At 42.8% G+C, this 22,647-nt stretch overlaps 1 protein-coding gene across 3 annotated transcripts in view; it reads left to right on the top strand.

Moving 5' to 3' along the window:
* The window catches only part of ROR1 (receptor tyrosine kinase like orphan receptor 1), a 394,945-nt gene that overhangs the window by 250,094 nt on the left and 122,204 nt on the right, over positions 1-22,647 (top strand). For all 3 annotated transcript variants that reach the window (XM_007127921.4, XM_055084564.1, XM_055084563.1), the window contains 2 exons: positions 17,832-18,119; positions 18,779-18,809. In XM_007127921.4, coding sequence (XP_007127983.2) covers positions 17,832-18,119; positions 18,779-18,809 — 319 coding nt within the window. The remainder of the gene's footprint in view (positions 1-17,831; positions 18,120-18,778; positions 18,810-22,647) is intronic.

Here is a 22,647-nt window from a genome sequence, read left to right as displayed (position 1 = left end):
GGTCACTTATCCGTTCTTCTGCCTCAGTTATTCTGCTATTGATTCCTTCTACAGAATTTTTAATTTCATTTATTGTGTTGTTCATCATTGTCTGTTTGCTCTTCAGTTCTTCTAGGTCCTTGTTAAATGTTTCTTGTATTTTCTCCATTCTATTTCCAAGATTTCGGTTCATCTTTACTGTCATAACTGAATTTTTTTTCAGGTAGGTTGCCTATTTCATCTTCATTTATTTGGTCTTATAGGTTTTACCTTGCTCCTTCATCTGTAACATATTTTTTTGTCATTTCTTTTTTTTTGATGGGTGGGGCGGTATTTGTATTCCTGTCTTACTGGTTGTTTGGCCTGAGACCACTGAAATTTGCATGTGGTTGTGTTGATCTGGGTCTTGGTGCCGAGATGAGGACCTCCAGGGGGCCTCACTGGGGGTCTGAGGTTCTCTGTTAGTCCAGCAGTTTGGACTCAGAGCTCCCATTACAGGAGCTCAGTCCTGACCTCTAGCCTGGGAACCAAGATCTTGCAAGCTGTGCGGTGTGGTAAAAACAAGAAAAAAAGGATCAGTACAATAACAAAGAATAAAAAATAAAATAAAATAAAATTAGAAACATAAAAAATATATTAGGAAAAATAAAAATATAACTGAAACAGTTGCAACAAGGTAAAACAGAACCACAACAGAAAAAAGAAAGAAAAGGAGGGGGGGAAACAAGTCAAAAGGAGCAGAACAATAACAAAGTATAAAGAATAAAATGAAATGACGTTTAAGCATGGGGCGGGGCCTAGGCGCAGGACACAGGAAAAGTCCTTGGGGGTGGGGTCTAGGCGGGGTGAGGTTCAAGTGTGGGGCGGAGCCTGGGCTTAGGACCTGCAAGGGGAGAGGCAGTACGTCCAGATGGGGGCCTCTGAGCGTGTGGAGTTCCAGGAGTTTGGAGGTAGGGCCCTGGGTGAGGGTGTGTGGGTGGGGTTTAGGCCCATCGCGGTTGCAGGGGGTCTCTGAGTGTAGACGTAGGGACCTGGGTGGGGGTGTAGGGGCGGGGCTTGAGCTCTGCACAGCAAGAGGGAGGCTCTGAGGGCAGAGGATTAGGCCCGGGAGCCCAAGAGGCTCCCTGGTGCCCAAGTGGGCAGGGGAAGCACTTGTTGCTCCCTTCCATTCCTCTGCACTCCTGAGGGTCTCCCCTTTCACTGCTGGCCTCCGCACCCCCCCCCCCCGGGGAGTCTCCCCCCCTTGCCGCTGGACCCCTAACCGTGGGTGGGTCCTGATGGGTGTAGGAACTCCTCCCCTCCCCCAGCCACCCCTCAGGGGTGCCGGTCCCAGAGGTCCGGCCTTTACTTTTGCTCCGCCTTCCCTCCCTCCCACTCCTGCAGGACCCTCCCAGCTGGAGAGGGCCTCGGTGGGCAGAGAATCAGGCCCGGGATCTCAGCAGGCTCCTGGGGACCCAAGTGGGCACGGGAAACCTGGCCATGCTCCCTTTTGATCCTCTGCCCTCCCTGTGGGCCCCCCCGTCCCCCTCGGGGCACAGGATCCCTTTCCCTCCCCCAGCCGCCCCTCAGGGGCGCCGGTCCTGTCCTGCCTCCACTTCTCCTTCCCCCTCACTACCCCCCACACCCCATGTCCTACCAGTCACTGGGGGTTCCTCCCATCCCCTTAGGTGTCCGTGGTACCCCACTGGTGCCTGGTAGGTGCACTAGTTGTGCAGAGGTGCGAATTCCGTGTCCTCCTAGTCTGCCATCTTGACTCCACCCCTAAAGTGATACTCAGATCCTCAATAGCTTGCAGTAATTGGCATGGAAGTTCAGAGGAGATTTTGTTTATGTTGTTCAAATCACATCTTTTGATAAAGTGGTGAGAAAGGAGGCCCTGGCAACCCCGAGTCTGAAGGTCTTATGAGCTGGCATTGCCGTAATGTTCACAGGATCATCCTAAAGGTGCTAGAAAATAATGACAATTATGCAGGGCCTAGGTGAGGGTGAAAAGTAACTGTTTTTTCATGAAATTCATCAGAGTTTCTGAAGTGGCTTTGGAAAGGATATCAGTGCATATGAAGAGGGAGCTCAAGTTAGAGAATTTTCAACCTTATTGATAATCTATACAATGGTTCTTTCATTCTTTTGGACTTTGTAATAGACATCTCTGAAGGAGGCTGCCTGCTTTACAATAACTCCCCCATTGTGTGAAAACTGCCCCCTGGACCCACTGTGATGGGCCTTTGGCAGCCATGTTTATATTATGTAAACCACCTCTCTGGGGAGAGTTGATTGGATCAGGGAGAAGACACTTGACCCAGGTTAGGCCAACAGGGTCTATTTCCAGAGAGTTTGGAATTGGGATTCAGAGACAACCAATCAGTGTTTGTGAGTTGTTGGTAGTAGGGCCATGAGATTAACTTGGGGGCCATGAAATAACCTTCTGCTCTGTGTGTAGAGAAGCCAAGAAAGCCGATTTGCAAAAGAGAGGAGATTTAAGCAGATTCATAGAGAAAACCAGAGACTGGTGGTGGGAGGGAGAGTGTTGACCTGGTTCCCAGCAGCTTTCCAGTCTTGGTTCCTGTTCCTCTGGACTCCTTGTCATAATTCCACAAAAAAACCCTTGCATCCTATGTTAAATTCCCTGTCCACCTCACTAGTCCCTCCTCACCCTCTTAAACTAGCTTGAGCTAGCTTCTACTACATGCAGAGTCTTAACAAAGATGGTTTGACTCTCTCAAGCATGTGTTTGTTTGATTACAGAGATGGCCAAGTGAACAAATAGGTGAATGTTCATACTTTCTCTTTCATGACCTTGAAGGTTTGAATTGGAAATGAATCTCAGAGATCTCTCAGTCCTATCCTCTCATTAGACAGATGGGGAAACTGAAGACTATAAATGTGAAGTGATTTACCCAGGATCACACAGCCAAGACTTGAGCCTGGACCTCCAGTTCTCAGGCCAGTGCTCTTTCTAGGCTGGTCCCCTGGTGCCATCCATCTATCCATCCAACAAATACATAATGCACAAGCTCCTACTATATGGCAGGTCATGGGATCATGCTTTCTGTGTTCAACGAACTGACTGTGTGGTAGGATCGAAATTCTATACACTTATTTTCACTTCATTCCATGGGGTTTCCCATCTGAAGGGCACCTGGCTACCTTTGCTAGCCTATCATCAGAGCAAATTCATCCAGGACTCTCTCAGAGTATACTCCTGTCGCGTATTCTCTGCCTCTCTTATAGCTCTCTTTTTAAATATCTGTAATAATCTGTGTTCATCTCCTATCTCCCTTGGAAGCCCCTTGAAAGCAGGAGCTGTGTATGAATCATTACCTTCACTTCCTAGCCCGGTCTCTGTCACAAGGCAGGTCTACAATAGACATCTGCTATCCTGGAGAATTTATTTCACTCCTTAGAATCTCAAGTGGGGACTGTGTATCAGTTATCTATTGCTGGGTAAAAAACCAATCTAAAATTAATGCCTTCCAACAGCCATCACTTATTTTTAATATCTCTCATGGTTCTGGGCGTTGACTGGGCTCCGTAGCTGGTTCTTGTTCAGGGTCTCTCTAGTGGTCGCAGTCAGATGGTACCTGGGGCTGGGGTTACCTTGAAGGCTTTGTCATTCTCATGTCTGGTGTCTGGACTGAGAGGATTTAAACAGCTGGTGGTTGGAACAGCTGGGGCTCCAAGGGGCTCTTTCTCTCTCTCCATGAACTCTCCACATGGTGGCCTCAGAGTTACTGGACTTCTTACGTGGCAGCTGAAGGCTCCCAGAGGAACTACCCCAAGAGAGACTAGCAGAAACTATATAGCCTTTTCTAACCTGGCCTCAGAAGTCACTCACACGCGTCACATCTACAACATTCTATTCATCAAAACAGTCACAGAGGCCGCACCAGGGACAAGGAATGGAGACACAGACTCTACCTTTTGATGAGAGGAGTGTCAGTGGATTTGCAGATGTTTCTGCATCTCTGCTTTCTACTTCTTCACATATTGGAGATGTGAAAGGATGCTTTATCCCTGGCCTCAAGGAGCTTGCATTTGAGTCTGGAGCCATGGTTTCCCGGCAACTGCTAGTTTCTGACCCCACTGACAGCTACATCCTTTCCAACTATTATCCCATTCCTAGGCACAGTCACTCACAAGGTTTGCTAATCATGGACTGGTGGCCTAGGAGTTAGTCTAAGCAAGCAGGTAGGGTCAGTGTGTCATTTTATCACGAAATTTTTTATGTGCTGGGTCATATGTTAGGCACTCTGGAAGAATAGACAAAAAAAAAAGGCTCACATTTGGGCCCTGCCAAGAAAGAGTGTACATTTATAGAAGTGTAACTTATGGAAATAGTACAAAGGGGGAAAAGATTTAAACATAAAGCTGTACACTGAAGCATTATTTTTTAATAGCAAAGAAATAGAAGGGGGAGCTAAATACTCATCTTTTGGGGTAATCCTTTCATTGTGATTTCTACAGCTGGATGTGCTCACCTCCCTCCAGAGCAGACCACAGCATTTTTTCTGGCATCTTCCCTTGTTCCAATTATTTTTATCAGTCTCTTTGCCATCAATACTCTGTGAAGTCCAGGAGAGATGGGATGGGTACCTCCCTAGTACCTACACAGGTGTTTCATAAGTGTTTGCTTATTTTTGTTCTGTTTTCCCCTTCTCTGGACTCCTTCCCTCCCCCAAATGCTTGCAGATTCCCAGCAACAGGACAGGAAATCTGGAGTTTCTCTCCCTATCCACTCTGCCTGACAAAAACGCAGGGGACCATCGTGCCCCTCTGCCACAGTCACACAGTTCCCACAGCCAGCCCATTTTAATCTCACCTCCCCTCTCTCCCGAACGCCTTCAGCACCACTGTCTTGACCACACACTTAGCTTTTACGCTCAGTCTGACTTGTCCCTCTTCCTTCCTTCAGGATCTTAAGGGGCTCCTGAAGGGCAGGGACCATATCTCTTCCTTTTAAAAAATCTTACCTATTACTAAGCATCACCTCCTTTGGAAACTCTTCTCTGACACCTCTGTCCCAGAAAGCAGGTTACGTTTCCCTCTTTTGTGGTCCTCTGTCACGCTAAACATACTCAGATCACACTGGATCATGATTGTTACTTTCACTGTTTGATTCTATAGCCAGGCGGAGACATCTCTGAGCACAGGCACTTAAATCCATTGGTTCATTTAGACATCAAACATTTTCTACATCTATCCAGAGCAAACCGGTGCTTGATTTAAGGTGCTTATAACAATGAAAAATCCGATCCCCAGTGTTCAGTCTTATGTGTTTGATTGTTGCCACTTGCTACTAAGAAAATATTACCCACTTCAGTTTTCATTCCAGATGGCTTAGTACTTTTCTGGTTTCTCGAAAAAGCGGTAGAGCCAATTATCTCTAATGTTTGAGGAATCTGGCTCCAAATTTAAGGGCAAAACCACTCCATTCAGAACAGAGGACATTCGGGTGACAAGAACTTCTCTGATGCACTGCCCTGCTAACAGGAGATCTGAGATGTGGTTAGGTCAGCAGATGCTTTCAAAATTTGAAACATAAATCCTGGACAGTGAATGAAGATGGGAGGAAAGCGTGGTTTGTGTGCCCTTTCATGTTCCCTGAAGCTTATTTTCTGGGGAAACCTGAGACTGGGATATTGGCCTTTGTGGAATGGAGTTGGAAGGCTGACTGACACACAAAGGGACTCGGGTCCTGTTCAGTCAAGACGTGACTTTAGGAAACTGAGAGGGTATAGCTGTGCGGTCCCTATAGGAAGAGAAATTCCTTGGCCAGAATGGCAACCTTTTTTTTGGAAAACCGCTCAGGCTCTACTTAGAGCCATTGAATGCTTGAGAATTTGTTCTGACTGGCCAAGCTGCTCTTCACAGCACGACAGTGAACATACACAGTGACTCGGTCTCGGAAGGCCCTGAATGTGGCTTGGTTCTTCCTCACACAGGCCTCCCTAGCAGGGCTGAAAGTGCATCCGTTGCCTTTGCAATGGGCCCGAGCCCAAGAGTCAAAAGTTTTCCTTTTTGTTGTTTTTCAGTTGGAGCCTTACTAAGTTATAGTGAAATGAGGTCATAGCTGGTGGTTTTGCTGGTATTATTTGGTTTGGTTTCGGAGGGCTGGGAGAAGCTGCTAGTGATGCCTTGGGATGTAGATCTACCCTGTACCTGAAGAATTCTTAGGCCTGTGAATTTACTTACCATCCTAGCATTCAGCTGAAAATGGGTGGCGGGGCAGGAGGGACAGGAGAGGCCGGTTAGTTTAAAAAAAATGACCATGTTACAGTTGGAATGGATGAAGACCTGGGGAGTCAGAAACAAGATTGGGACTATTTCTCTAAGATGCAGGGACCAGTTCTCAAGCCAGAAACCTTGTATCCTTGTGAATTTCAGTTAGAAGAGGTTAATCATATCAAAATCAAGTCATTGTTCTTATGGTTAAGTGTGTTTCTGCTCATCATTTCTAAGTATTCATATTATTTCCAAATTTAAATGAAATATGCACACAGGATCAACATGAAGTAATAAAATGATACCCCCAAATAATAAAAATGGTTCAAACATTGCGGTCAAATAGAATGGATACTCAGATGAACCACCAAAGTCCACAAAAGTTTATAACCAAAAAAAAAAAGTCGCTAGAGTAACTTCGTTGGCAGTTGCCAATGATCCCATTAGATAACCTGCTCCAGGAGTAAAAATGAGGGAAGGTAACGATCACAGCATTTTTGCATGACAAGGAGGTACCATCCAGATGGATTCAGGTGAGTTGATAGTGGAAGAAGTTCTTAATGATACTAGGGTATAAAACAGTAAATTGAGATGGGACAAGTTGAAAGTGGGGGTCCAATCCCAGCCTTGACCTAGTTATGTTAAAACCTCTATAAGCCTTTGTGTCTTCCTTAAGTGAGGCTAGAAAAACCTACAGACATGACAGGGTTTTGGAAAGGATAAAATACAGTAATATATGTAAAGTGCCTGATAGAATCAGTGTTCAGCACATGTTTATTCCCCTCTCCTCCTACCTTTATTAATTATAGCTGGGACACAAAGTAATCTAAAGCCTGGAGGCCAGCCACTCTCATTCTTTGTAAATCTTAACTACTTAAGAGGAAAATGTAGTTTCCCTGAGCTTTTAAGGGTCTATTTACATACAATTGGCCTACTTGTAAAAATGACCTATTCTTTAAAACAAGCCTCTAAATAGTAGCAAAGTTTTCTTAAACTTTTTTGAAACGCTAGGTGTAGTTTCTGTGCTTCCTAAGGAAGAACCTATAAAGGTGGCTCTCTTTTCCGTTAGTCCAGATTTACAGGAGGTTTGCTCTAAGCGCACATTTGCAGAACCATTTCTGATGTATGTGAGTTTCCTCCCCCAAAAGGAGCTGCTTCGTTGACCATTTGTTGTCTTTGGTGCTACTGGACATGCTTTTTGTTTGTTTGTTTGTCATAAGCTTAATTTATTCCACTTAGAGTCCTCTTCTTTATTCTGAGATAATGGCCCCACTTACTGCTATTGCTTTTTAAAGGTACCTGGTTCACTGTAGCTATGGACACTCTTTAAACCTACCCTTGTTACTCAGAGGTCACAAGGCTGAGCTCAGCTTGATGCATCAGTACTTGAACTTTTAAGAAAATGTGAGTGTTGGCTTTGCTGGGTTTTTTTTTTTACTTTTAACCATCATGCCCCCTGGTCTACAGCAGCTGTGTTCAGCCAGAAAATGTTTATCTTCATCGAGCCATCTCTTTCCCTGACTGAAGACGTAGGCTTGAAGACTGGCCAGTTGAAAGCAAGTCTTGGTTGGAGATGTGGTTTCACTCTTGATCAGTCATGTGACCTTAGGCAACGTGCTTAATGTCTCAGCGCTGGTTTCTTCTTCTGGACAATGAGGAATGTAGTGGAGCATCTTCCTGGAGATTTTGAGCGGTAAAAACAGGGCTTAGCAGGAAGCCAGGTAAGAATCAGTGGTCAGAAAGTGGTAGCTATAATTGCTCTAGCCAAGTGTTCTACATTTACATTGCCTGCTGAGGAGAATCATTCGGGGAGCATCTAAAAAAATGCTTATACCTGAACTCCACCCAGGATCAATTAAATGTGAATTTCTAGGGGTCAGACCCAGGTGTCAGTGGAGTTTTTTTTATTATTATTCCTTAGGTGATAGTGATGTTCCATGAGGGTTGAGAATCTCTGGCTCTAGCTCCCTGTGGTGAATGTTTTTGATGTTTCAGAGAAGGATGGTCTCATTTAACCTCCATAGCGACACTTTAGGGTAACTAGAGTTATTAGCCCCATTTTACAGTTGAGGAAACTGAGGCTAATGGAGGTTAAAAAAACAGCAAGTGAAAGGTGGTACTCAGACATGGGGCCAAGCAGTCCAACTCCAGAGCCATGTTCTTCATTACCATGCCGCATTTCATTGTCACGAATAGCGCCTCTAGTGAAGCTCATCAGTGGAAACTGAGATCCACCAAGTGGGGTCATCCGGTGGTCTCTGGCTCTCTCCATACCTTCAGCTTACCGACCTCCTGCTCTCCGTGTGTTCGGAACTTCCCAGCAGCCTCATGTCAGATAACGAACTGCGGTTATTCAGAAGTCCCCTGCTATTTCCACTGATTTTTATTAAATACAGCTTGTGGCTCTGACTCAAGAATGTGCAAGCCGATTTAGATTATGTTTTGCATTGAGTTTATTAAGATAAAAAATATTTCCTGAGATAGTGAGTCAGAAATATTTATGGTGAAGTGTGCTGAAAGTGAATGCAGGTTGATAGCATGAACAGAATGTTCTCTCAAAGTCAAACGCGATGACCTAACCATGTTTGGCAGCCTTCCTTTATGTTTAGCTAAGCATTTTATTTCATGTTGGGAACCTCCTCCCTCTTCTGAATAGGATCGGTCCTGAAGGGGACTAGGATTTGGCATGTGCCTCTTTGATACTGAGATGCAGGCCCTGAGCCTAATTGTGACTGGCTCCCTGGCTGACTGGCTGGGTTGCCATGGCAAAGGACTGTTAAACTTTTTATATCTGGGTTTCTCTCACCTGTCAGAATGGCAGTATAACTCTTGGCCCTGCCTCCCTCCCTGGGGGGAAGGGGAGGGCACTTTGAAAATTAAGTAAAAAATGTTGGGAGGGATTTGTGAATGTGACGTCTTGTCAAATGGGTAAGTAATAAATGGGGTGTCTCCAAAGCTCATTTGCCTGAAATACACTTGAGCCCTCCATTTACTTAACCAACCAGCATTTATTAAATGCCTACGAAGTTCACCAAATAACACATGGAGTGCTGGGGGGACTACGAAAAGGAGGAAATAGAGTCTCAATTCCCAGAGAGCTCATAAACTACCTTCTTTTTTCTCGCAGTTCCCTTTTTTTTTCTTTTTTTTTTTTTTTTTTCTGTACGCGGGCCTCTCACTGTTGTGGCCTCTCCCGTTGCGGAGCACAGGCTCCGGACGCGCAGGCTCAGCGGCCATGGCTCACGGGCCCAGCCGCTCCGCGGCACGTGGGATCTTCCCAGACCGGGGCACGAACCCGTGTCCCCTGCATCGGCAGGCAGACTCTCAACCACTGCGCCACCAGGGAAGGGAAGCCCTCGCAGTTCACTTTGTAAGTTGATTAAGCGTCAGGATGAACAATGCCTGTGGTGTATTTAAAAAGCTCCTTCTCCGTGATGACTTCCACTTACATCATAAGAAACTGGTAGTGATTAGCTGTTCTCAGTACCAGTGGGTATTGTCTCGTGCTGGATGGACTCATAAAAAGGGCAAGACTCTTCCATAGTCCTGGTCAGGGGTAATAGGAAACAATGAAAGACTAAAGTGTGGGTTTACTGGGAAACGGTGCATTGGCTAATATAACGGTCTCTTGTGTCCAAAGGTCTGGGTTTGGGTCCTGGCTCTGCTACTTTCTAACTGCATGACTTTGGGCAATTACTTAACCTCTCTGTGTCTCATTTCCTTATCTCTGAAAAAAGGGTAAGAATAGTGTCTACCTCAGGACTGTTTTCAAGATTAAATAAGTTAATGTGTACAAGGTGCTTAGAATGGTGCCTGGAACCTTGTAAATGCTCAGAAAAATGTTAGCTGTGATCATCACTTTCTGTGGGTAATGGAGGAAATGGTGGTACTGAAAGAATCCTGGCATTTTCTTTTCATACATTTTAAAAAGCATAAATATCTTTTTTTTTATTCAGAGTCCCAAACTTTTGCCCAGATCTACCAAAATCACTTAGGATTGCCCCCAAATCCCAAGTTGCTTATTCAGAAATAGAAAACAGACCATGCAAGCCTAGCTTATGGTATTCAGGGCTTGAGCTAAATCATTTTGTTCGGAGAACCTCACACTGGTCCAAGACCCATAGGGGAGGCAGAGGGCAGCTGTGGAGTGTGATGGAAAGAGCATTGAGCTTGGAGTCCAAATCCTGGCTTTAGCTTTTATTAGTTGGGACAGGTCTAGGATAGGTCTTTAAGTTCTCTGAACTGCAGTTTACCCATCTTGATTGTGTAAAAGCAATGGTAGGTAAAAATTCTGGGACCTTAGCATGAGTCAAAACAGTGGTAACAAACTGTACTAAACTGTACTAGAAGTTACTGTATTCTCTACCACCATACACTTATAGTTTAGAAAAAAAAAAGCCGAAATTGTGAATCACTATATTGTACACCTGTAACTTATATAATGTTGTACATCAACTATACTTCAATTTAAAAAAAAGAAAAGCCAATTGTACTTAAGAATATCTTTGATGAAGCAGCAAAAATTATTAACTAAATCTTGACCTATGAGGTACATGTCTTTTTTAATATTTTTTATGGCAAAATGGGAAGTATACATAAGCAGTCGTGCTGACTGGTGAAACACTCTGGTTGTCACAAAGAAAAGCAATTTATTACTTGAAAGAATGACAATCAAACTATGGTTAGTTATTCTTGAAAATAAACAAAACGAGCCTGACGCTTGAAGGAAACAGGAGATAGTATTAGTTGCCAATAATAAAATTTGAGCTTTCCAGCAAAAATTTAAAATTTGGAAAAATTTTAGCCACCACCAGGAGTTTGACAGTTTCCCAATCTTTACTAATGAGATAGATGGTGATACTAATGAATGTGATTTTTCTATATGACATGATTAAATGTGTTCATATCTGGAAGATCTATGTTACTCGGTGAACCAATGTTTTCTAAATGAACAGGGCATGGTGTTAAAAAATCATACGTGGGTAAAAGATCTGTTTAACGTGCAAGATAAATCAATCCATTTTAATATAACAGATTATGAAAAATTCACTGGTATGGTTTCAGATTTCACATCACAACTGTTCTTTAAGAAACTGCCATTTGTCTGCCGGAGAGGGTGTGGAGAAAAGGGAACCCTCCTGCACTGTTGATGGGAATGTACTGGTGCAGCCGCTATGGAAAACAGTGCGGAGGTTCCTTAAAAAACAAAAAATAGAGTTACAATATGATCCAGCAATCCCACTCTTGGGCCTATATCTGGAAAAGATACATGCACCCCAATGTTCATAGAAGCACTTTTTACAATAGCCAAGACATAGAAGCGACCTAAATATCCACTGACAGATGATGGATAAAGATGTGGAATATATGTACAATGGAATATTACTCAGCCATAAAAAGGAACGAAATAACGCCATCTGCAGTAACATGGATGAACCTAGAGATTATCATACTAAGTGAAGTAAGACAGACAGAGTAAGATAAATATCATATGATATCACTTATATGTGGAATCTAAAAAAATGATACAAATGAACTTATGTACAAAACAGAAATAGACTCACAAACTTATGGTTACCAAAAGGGAAGGGGGGGAGGGATAAATTAGGAGTATGGGATTAACATATACACACTACTGTATATAAAATAAACAACAGGACTTACTGTATAACACAGCATACTACATTCAATATTTTATAATAACCTATAATGGAAAAAACTGAAAAAGAATATATATATATAACTGAATCACTTTGCTGTACACCTGAAACATTGTAAATCAACTATACTTCAATTTTAAAATGTCAAAAAAAAAAAGAAACTACGATTTGTCGAATTTTGATTTAGTATCAAAGAATGCTATCCTAAATTATCTGAGAAGGCTATAGAAATACCCCTCTCTTTCCCAACTGTATGAAGCCAGATTTTCTTCGTATACTTCAACCAAAACAACATATCTCAAAAGATTGAATGCAGAAAAAGGAGAGTCCAGCTGTCTGCTCTTAAGCCAAATGATAGATCAATAACAGTAGAAAACAATGCCACTCTTCTCACTATTCACATGTGTATCAGGGGGTGCAGGGGGGAATATAGTTATTTGTCATGACAATATTTGTTAGCAAGTAATGAGATTACCTTTATTTTCAAATAAATTAGTAAACAAATATTTTAAAATTTTCTCTTGGGGGTCCTCAATATTTTAAAGAGTGTATAGGGGGTTCTGAAACCAAGGGGTTTGAGAACTTCTGTCCTGGAACAAGGACTCTGGAGCCAAAATAATTTTTTTAAATATATTTTTTTAAAGAATTACTGTTTTTTACATTAATTAATTAAGTAATTAAAATTTATTTTTGGCTGCATTAGGTTTTCGTTGCTGCACGCGAGCTTTCTTTTAGCTGCGTTGAGCGGGGGCTACTCTTCGTTGCGGTGCACGGGCTTCTCACTGCGGTGGCTTCTCTTGTTGCAGATCACGGGCTCTAGGTGTGTGGGCTTCAGTAGTTGTGGCATGTGGACTCAGTAGTTGTGGCACGTGGGCTCTAGAGCACAGGCTCAGTAGTTGTGGCACACGGGCTTAGTTGCTCCACGGCATGTGGGATCTTCCTGGACCAGGGCTCGAAACCATGTCCCCTGCGTTGGCAGATGGATTCTTAACCACTGCGCCACCAGGGAAGCCTTAAAGATTTTCTTTTAGAGAAGTTTTAGGTTCACAGCAAAATTGAAGGGAAGATACAGAGATTTTTTTTGTATACACCCTGCCCCTTCACATGCATAATCTCTCCCATTATCAACATTCCCCACCAGAGTTAAAACTGTTAAAACTGGTGAAATTACCTTGACACATCATAATCACCCAAAGTTCATAGTTTACATTATAGCTCACTCTTGTGTTGTACATTCCATGGATTTAGACAAATGTATAATGACATGTATCCACCATTATAGTATCAGAGAGAGTATTTTCACTGCCCTAAAAATCCTCTGTGCTCTGCCCATTCATTCCCCCCCACCCCCCAGTCTCTGGTAACCATTGATATTTCTACTGTCTAAAGTTTTACTTTTTCCAGAATGTTCTATAATTGGAATCATGCCATATGTAGCCTTTTAAGATTGGCTTCTTTCACTTAGTAATATGTATTTATGGTTCCTTTATGTGTTTTCATGGCTTGATAGCTCATTTTCTTTTAGCACTGAATAATATTCCATAGTCTAGATATACTACAGTTTATCCATTTACCTACTGAAGGACAGCTTGTTTGCTTCCAGCTTTTGGCAACTGTGAATAAAGCTACAAACATCCATGTGAAGGGTTTTGTGTGGACATAAGTTTTCAACTACTTTGGGTAAATACCAAGGAGTGAGATTGCTGGATCATATGGTAAGAGTATTTTTATTTTTGTAAGAAACTGCCAAACTATCTTCCAAAGTAGCTGTAACAGTTTGCATTCCCACCAGCAATGAGAGAGAGTTCCTGTTGCTCCATGTCTTCATCAGCATTTGGTAATGTTAATGTTCTGGATTTTGATCATTCTAATGGGTGTTTAGTGTAACTCATTGCTTTAATTTGCATTTCCCTGATGACATATGATGTGGAACATCTTTTCATATGTCTATTTGCCATTGTTCTTCTTTGGTGAGGTATCTGTTAAAGTATTGGCCCATTTTTTATTGGGTTTGCTTTCTTATGGTTGAGTTTTAAGAGTTCTTTGTATATTTTGGTACTTTATCAGATGTGTCTTTTGCAAATGTTTTCTCCCAGTCTGTGGCTTGTCTTCTCATTCTGTTGATATTGTCTTTTGCAGAACAGACATTTTTAATTTTAATAAAGTCCAGTTTATCATTTATTTCATAGATCATATCTTTGTTGTCATTATCTAAAAAGTCATTTCCAGGGGCTTCCCTAGTGGCGCAGTGGTTGAGAGTCCGCCTGCTGATGCAGGGGACACGGGTTCATGCCCCGGTCCGGGAAGACCCCACATGCCGCGGAGCGGCTGGGCCCGTGAGCCATGGCCGCTGAGCCTGTGCGTCCAGAGCCTGTGCTCCGCAACGGGAGAGGCCACAACAGTGAGAGGCCCGTGTACCGCAAAAAAAAAAAAAGTTAGAACCAAATTCCCTGTGTTTATGGCAAGGCTCCTTTGTTCAGTAGACACAAAGATTTGTTTACATTTCCTTTGTTCTCCCTGGAAACACTGTTTAAGCCAGCTATTACACTGATTTCAAGATGCCCTGTAACTCTTGTTTTTGTTTTAGGTAGATATGATATAGAACTTCGTGGACAAATTAACCACTCTCTCCTGCAGTGTGTTAATTATGTGATCTTGGGCAGGTGGCCTCATCCCTCAGATCTGTTCTGTAAAGTCAGGACTGGACATGGCCAGGAAACCAGTCAGTTCGATGGATAATCATTCCCCATTTTTAGACATAAGTTATTTGTGAGGAAAAAAAAAAGAAAAAAATAGCTAATAGAATAGTAGAAACTTTCACATGCTGTTTGCTCTGTGCCAGACCCTATTCAAAGTACTTTCCATGTATTAATATAATCCTCACAGTAGCCCTATGAGGAAGATATAATTATTGTACTAATTTCAAAAGTAACAAAATTTGAGACACAGAGAGGTTAAATAACTTGCCCAAGGTCACACAGCTGATAAGTAGCAGAACCAGGATGTGAATTCAGACATTCTAGCTTCAGAGTTTGTGAGGGTTGATTTCATCTGGTGGATCAACCCGTACTAATTTGTTGTCAATAAATTTGAGTACACCTTCAGAGAATACTTGAAATACTCCACCCAGTTACAGAACTCTCTGTCTCTGGGCTAATTTATGTTCCCAGAAGAAAAAATTTGAAGAACTGTGTGTCTGTGATTGTAGTATCATGCAAAGTAACTGGGGTTTGGAGGCAAAAGAAACAGTTTAAAGTTCCAGCTCATCCTTTTATATTTTACACTATGAGGGCTTGGCCAAAAAGCTTGCTGGGATTTCAGTAGCAACTTCCTATGAGGGAAGAACCAAAGAAATAAAGTAGAATTGACTTTTGTTTTCTTGACTAAAACTCAACAGTCATGTTAACCCCTGAGATGCACACCTAGACACTGTTGTCCGGGCCTCTGGGGAGTGTGGTTGATGTTGGCTGGCTTTGATATTTAAAGAAGGTAGAAATCTGGGAGAGGGAGCCAGGCTGTGGGAGTACCTGAGTGATGGCACCTCTTGCCACTGTGGAGACCCCTCTGAAACCGTGCAACTCAGATTGGGACTCGAACCCAGCCTAAACGCATATTGGGACTCGAACCCACACACCAGGACTCAAACCCAGCCAAACCCAGGTTGGGACTTGAAACCCACAGTTTTTTAATTGAGATCACACACCTGGTTCCAGGACTTAATGAAGCTCAGGTTCTTGATGTCTTGTCACAGAAAGACTTCAGTGAGAGACAAAGTGATAGGTGAGAAGTGGATTTATTTAGAGAGAAACAGACTTCACCGACAGAGTGTGGGCCGTCTCAGAAGGTGAGAGGACCTGATACATAGGGTGGTTAGTTTTTATGGGCTGGGTAATTTCATATGCTAATGAGTGGGAGGATTATTCCAACTATTTTCAGGGAAGGGGCAGGGATTTCCAGGAATTGGGGCACCGCCCATTTTTTTGGCCTTTTATGGTTAGCCTCAGAACTGTCATGGCACTGGTGGGTGTGTCATTTAGATGCTAATATATTACAATGAGCATATAATAAGGCTCAAGGTCCACTGGAAGTCGAATCTTCTGCCATCTTGGACCTAGTTGTTTCTAACCAGTTTTTGTCATGTCCTATGGCTATGTCATTCTTTTAAAGGTTGTGCCCTGCCCCCTTCCCTCCTGTTTCACCTCCAACTCAAAGCTGGACCCATGCTACAGAAAGGACAGGAAACAGGATGTAGCCTCAAGGAGAAGGGCCTATCAGAGGATATCAGGTCAGTGAGGTACCTGGCTTCTGGAGGGAAACCATAACACCAGCCAGAACACATAGCTAAAGGTTAGACCCATTAACCAGACAATCCTGGCTGGAGTTAGGGGAAGATCACAGCCCTGTGGGTGTGTGGATATGGGTAAACCCCAGCTCTTTTTTAAGGAAGAAGTTTGAATTCTATCTCCACTCCTCAGTGTGACTCAGGCTACCAAAGCAATCTGATGGGGTGGAAAGAGCTAGGTTTTGGAGCCAGAGAGAGCTGAACCAGCTCTTGGCTCAGCTGTGTGGCCTTGGGCAAGTCACTTAACCTCTCTGATCCTAGGTCTCTTCATTGTTGAGCAGCGATAACAATTCCTCCTCCCTTGTGGGGTTATTGGGCAGGTAAATACTAAAGTAAAGCCCCTAGCATATGGCGGGACTTAGAGTCTATCTGTTCTTACTACTGTACTAACCAGCTTGGCTCAGTTGGACTTTGCTTAGGTGCTTGGCTGAGCCTGAGGACCCAAAGTCATTTGTGCTAGAAGCTTTGGGCACAATGTACAACTTGCTGTGTGACCACAGGGCAAGTCAGCTAATCTCTGAGACGTCTCCTCTGCAGCTGGGCATCATGATACTTCCTGTGCCTTTCCTACCTCACGGGGTTATTAGAGGATAACAGGAGACCGAGTAAAAGGCATTACACAGAAGTTGTTATTATTATAAAAATAATAGAACATTGATTAATATTTTTGAGTGCTTACTTTTTGCCATATACTAGTTTAAATGCTTCCCACGCCTTGCCTGATTTAATTTTAATCCTCTCACAGTTTTGCCAGGTAGAGGGGGTGGAGCAGGGATTCACTACTAAAGATCTTGGGGGTACTTTCTGGGATATTGATGATGTTCTGTTGTTCTGTGTCTTGATAGGGGCATTGGTTACACGGGTACATGCATTTGTCAAGACTCGTGGGGCTGTGTAATTAAGACTGATACGTTTCATAGAATATAAATTATATCTCAATTAAAAATTGAATGCATAGAATAATATATTGTAGTGTGTTGCAGTTGACTTGAGTAGCATTATGGAAATAATTTCATTGCCTCACCACTTTGTCTGCCAGCAACCTGGCCTTCATAACCCTTATTATATCATCACTGACAGGAAGATTTTCAGCATCCTTCCCAATGTTGGGCCACGTGGATATAAATATATTGCTCCTACTTTTCCAGTTTTTCATACTTTCTCTCTTATCAAAAGTAGACAAACTGGTAGGATCTTTGCCAGAATGTTAAGAGGGATGTCATTTTGGGATGAGGTAAATTTTACTTCTTTTTCTTTTTCACTGTTTTGTTTGAGTTTGTAACACGGAGCATGTATTTTTTTTTTTATACTCTGAAACACAAAAGCTCATCTTGTCTTGGCCGAGAAAGTACATTTATCCATGGGTACCACATAGTCATTTGAAAACTTTGGGTTTTATACCATGGTTAGTAACAAATTTCCTTCCAAGCAGCAGACTCTAGGGGTGATTGTTTAGTAGTCACAGGGTCTCGGTAAAGGGATGATTTCAACCATCCCTTGTCTGTCTCCATCATGCCGCTCCTGTTCAGTCTCTCTGTGGTCTGGGGCACACAGAGTGAGTTTGGGTTGCTTGGAGGTACTCTCCAGCAGTCTGCCCCTCTCACCTGCCTGCTTCTCCCTGTGCACAGAGTCTTACCTGACCCTCGATGAACCGATGAATAATATCACCACGTCCCTGGGGCAGACGGCAGAACTGCACTGCAAAGTCTCTGGGAATCCGCCTCCCACTATCCGCTGGTTCAAAAATGATGCACCTGTGGTCCAGGAGCCCCGGAGGATCTCCTTTCGGGCAACCAACTATGGCTCTCGGCTACGGATTAGAAACCTCGACACCACAGACACGGGCTACTTCCAGTGCGTGGCAACGAACGGCAAGAAGGTGGTTTCTACCACTGGAGTCTTGTTTGTCAAGTTCGGTAAGCAGCTTCCTCCTGGGGATGGCCTTTGGCCCTCAGCCTCCACGGGGGTGAGGAGGTCCTGGGTGTGCCCAGCAACACAGAAGCTGGTCCTCTTGTACCCATTTTAGAAATAAGTAAACCAAGGCCCAGCAGTTAAGTACTGTGCTCAGGGTCACGCAGCCAGTAACCTGCAGGGCAGGAGCAGAGTCCAGATAGGTCTGACCTCAGCCCCAATTCTAAGTCACCTCATATCAGTGAATTCTTCTCAGCAGGAATGTTCCTTGTCCAGAGAAGTTGGGAAGATTTCCAGCACGCAGGCCCCTTTGCTGTCCAGCTGCCATCAAAGACCCCTGCCTGCTGTTGCGATCAATGTCCTTACTCATTCAGCCTCCCACTGAAACTCGCTGCATCTCGTGAGGATGCCTACTCTGACTCATTTTTTAGCCCCTGTCTTAGCATTTTTCAGGCTCTGAACTGTGGGATATAGACACGGTCTCACTGGGATGTTTTTTCATAGAGGTGGTTGGGGGAGCTGGAGCAAAATAATAAATTCCAGAAAAATAAATATCACCTCGGGGTGGCTGAGAACTTTAGTCCGTAATGGTTTGACTGTCCTGATGTTCACCCTCCAATAACCCAGACTGACTGTTTCTTTTGTTTTTCTTTCATTTCTTCAGGCCCGCCTCCCACTGCAAGTCCAGGGTCCTCGTAAGTACTTATATCTTCTTTCTTGTCTTTCTTAAGCGCTTTTCCAGAGTTGCTAGGGCAAAGGCAATGTTGTCCTCTGCTTGGGTCAAAACACTGTGTTTCCAGATTTCATTCCATTTTGCCCTGCCCTCATTCCATTTTGCTTTTTCTTTGATATGAAGATTCATAGGAGACCAGCACTGGCAGTAATCTCAAGCATGGTAATGTTGATTCTGAGCAATCAAAGCAAAACATCTACTTACATGTACTATTTTAAAATTAAGCTAACATTTAGTTACAATGGAGTTGGTAAAATCAAACCAAAAAAATGAAACAGTGCTGGCTTAGGAACCTATACTCTAGTCTTTGCTTAAAAGGATTCTGTTCTCCATTTCTGCAAATATTTCTGCTGCTTTAGTTATTGAACAGGTCATCTGTTGGGTGATCACCTTATTTTCATTCCCTTTAAAAAACTCAGGCAGAAGTTCTGACTCACCTAGGAGAAGAAAGCCCTGTGTCTGGATGAGAGTTACATGGAAGTTTGATTCATTTTGAGTCCCGTATTAATAGAGTCTCAAGATGCAGTTTCTTTAACTGACACTATTGTTGATGCATTTTTCCTTTTCTGGCTAAGGGAATCTCTTCTTTCATTGTAGGAGCATTCACTTGGGATATTTTTCTTTATGTATAATTTTTATTTGGGGGGGAGACCCATTTATTAAAACCCTTGCTCTGCAAGAAAATATATTCCATATTTTGTAGATTTCTGAAGTAAAACTTGCCAGGTTCTGCCATGAGAGCATCAAAATGCCTGGCCTTGACTAAACCAATGGCAAGTACAACAGCCGCTTAATTTGCTCTAATCCTCTCTGTGCCTTTTAATTACAGTGTGGGATATTTTAATATATTTGTGTGTTCCTGGAGGCCCAGTGGCCCACAATCCCATTAATAAAACAGGTAATGGGTAAAAATAAACATTGGCTTTCAGCCACACTGTTCTGCTATTTCATCAGCCAATTAAAGGCAACTGTTAAAGAGTCTTTAAAATCACCCAAGTGCTAACTGCATTCTACTTGCTCAGGTAGAAAATGCTGATTCATCTTAAAACAGATCAGAAGTGTGGTCACTGTGCCTTGCATTCCTTTCTTTTTAAAAAAAAAATAAATTTATTTATTTATTTATTTATTTTTGGCTGCATTGGGTCTTCGTTGCTGTGCGCGGGCTTTCTTTTTAGTTGCAGCAAGCGGGGGCTACTCTTCGTTGCGGTGCACAGTCCTCTCATTACGGTGGCTTCTCTTGTTGCGGAGCACGGGCTCTAGGTTCGCGGGCTTCAGTAGTTGTGGCACGTGGGCTCAGTAGTTGTGGCTCGCAGGCTCTAGAGCGCAAGCTCAGTAGTCGTGGCACAAGGGCCCAGTTGCTCCGCGGCATGTGGGATCGTCCCGGACCAGGGCACGCACCCGTGTCCCCTGCTTTGGCAGGCAGACTCCTAACCACTGCTCCACCAGGGAAGCCCTGCCTTGCATTTCTTAAAGTTAATCTTTTTTTTTTTTTTTGATGAACTCACTTATTGGTTGATATGTGGAATCCTTTTGAAGTCTTATTTAAGCAAAGATGAAAACTTTTGTTACTGGCTATAAAAATGCTTCCCACTCTGGTACATTATTTGTTCCTGTTAATCTGAGTTTCAAATGTTGTTGATAATCTGTATCCTAGGTTGATTAATGTGGTTCACTAATCTGCCTTTGCTATTAAGCACTGGGCTGTTGACTTTCTACCTGTTGTATTTGCATCAGAGTTCCTTTTTTTAGTATCAAAATTATTTTAAAATCCTTTTATGTCCTTACTTGAAGTTTTCATTCTTTCTTTGCTGCTACCTTTCTGATGAACCCAGTCTATCTTTCATGGTTTTTAATTTCATACAAAGATAGTATTCTGCTTTTCTGAGCTGCTATCTACGGAAAGGGTATTGAAGTTCCTTAAGGATGCTCAACCGTAGCTAAAAGTATCCTTTGATGTCAGGCACTCTGTTTTATGTTAGCTGTCCATTTATGCATCCTGTTAATCGGCAATAGCATGAAATGTACAGTTGCCATGTTTGCTTGGAGGGAGCTGCAAAAAAAATACAATCAAAGTTGGAAATCCTACAGGGCCTTCTGCAGCTCCATCTTTATCCTGTTTGGCATTTTGATACCCTTTTCTCTCATTCCCTTAGAAACTGGCAATGTATCCTGCTTTTTTCTCCTTTCTCAGCTGCCACCACTTACCCTTTCTTATCTAAGAGTTCCTTTCTTCCTAAGACTTACTCCCAAATGGAATGCTGGTTCCCTTCTCTATCCTTATAGCCCTCAACAAGCAACCAAACCTCCCTACAAGGGGACAGGCAGGACGTAACAAAATAATAGCCATGGGGAATACCACTGCATTGAGGAGTGCTCTGAAAGCCTTTTGTCAAACTGCATAGTCCTTTCCCAACGCAGGAGTGAAGTGCAGTTATAAGATTGCTCTGTTTGCTTGAAGTTGGCACCGCAAGAGTTACTGCAAGGAAACCAAATGCAAGTTCATGATGCACCCTGACATTTGGAACGGTGAACTATATTAGGTGTATGAAACCTGGTGAGAGCTGAGTGCCCACTGAGGCCACAGGGCTATATACCCCTGGACTGGGATGGGTTTGTAGGGCCCTGGGGACTATGGCCCAGGAAGGCAAAGCATGTGAGGCACTCGCCACTCCCTCTAGGGACTGCATCAGGTCCTCACATGAAGCTTCCAGGATGGCATTTTAGTTTGTAGTAGGAGCAAGTTAGAGCTGTTGGTTTGGCTTCTGTTCATAGCTGCAGGCTAGCTTTCTTCTGTCATTGCTGGGTCCTGCCCACCTCTAACAATTATCGGACCTGGGGCCTGAGCACAAGTGGAGACCCACATACCACACATCTACATATTTAAATGTTGTAAATCAAGCTAGCAAACTGCTCAGTGAAATATGTTCTGTCCTCCCACATTGACACATATACCTTCATAATGACAAAAGTTAAAAATACATGCAAAATTATGGTTTGTATATGACTGGAAGCCAGGTACTATCAAAAATGACTACTTTAATCATTCTTCTTCATGTCTGGATATTCTGTAAATGGGGCCAGAGATATTATATGTAATCCGCAGATTGTTATGTATTAGTTCCATTAAAACTTTTTTTATTGCCTTCATTTCAGCAGAATGAATACCTAATGTTCTAAACAAGATTTTCACAGTGTGTATTCTTTTGACATTCTTTGGCTTGTAGGTGCATCACCCCATTTTCTGCTTTGATACTCGCATGGCATTCTCCCTGTGTGTGTCTCCAAATTTCCTCTTTCCATAAGGACACCAGTCATATTGTATTTGGACCCATCCCAATGACCCCTTTTAAGCATGATTACAGGGGTAACAGATTACCTCTGTAATCAAGTTACCCTGTTTCCAAATAAAAGCACATTCTGAGCTGTTGGGGATTATGACTTCAACATGTGAATTTAAGGGCACACAATTTGACTCATAACATGTAATATTACAAAATTTTTCTCAGCCATGTGAAACTGTTGCAAATATACTCTCATTTGTGAGAACTTTCAGAAGCACTGATTGGAATACAAAGCAAAACAGGAAAATGGATGCTCAGTTATACTGGGAATGATAGTTTGTTGTGCAAGAACCTGTTGCATTCAGACTGGGAAGAAGAATTTGACAAGTTGATTAATTTATCTTTTCTCTTACTGAAGTGCTTTTTTTTTTTTCCTTTTTTTCTTGTTTAAGCTACTATTTTTTTTTAACATCTTTATTGGAGTATAATTGCTTTACAATGGTGTGTTAGTTTCTGCTT

The sequence above is a fragment of the Physeter macrocephalus genome, chromosome 4 (assembly GCF_002837175.3).
Source record: "Physeter macrocephalus isolate SW-GA chromosome 4, ASM283717v5, whole genome shotgun sequence".
NCBI classification, from domain to species: Eukaryota; Metazoa; Chordata; class Mammalia; order Artiodactyla; family Physeteridae; genus Physeter; species Physeter macrocephalus.
This window is presented reverse-complemented; position numbering and strand designations above follow the sequence as displayed.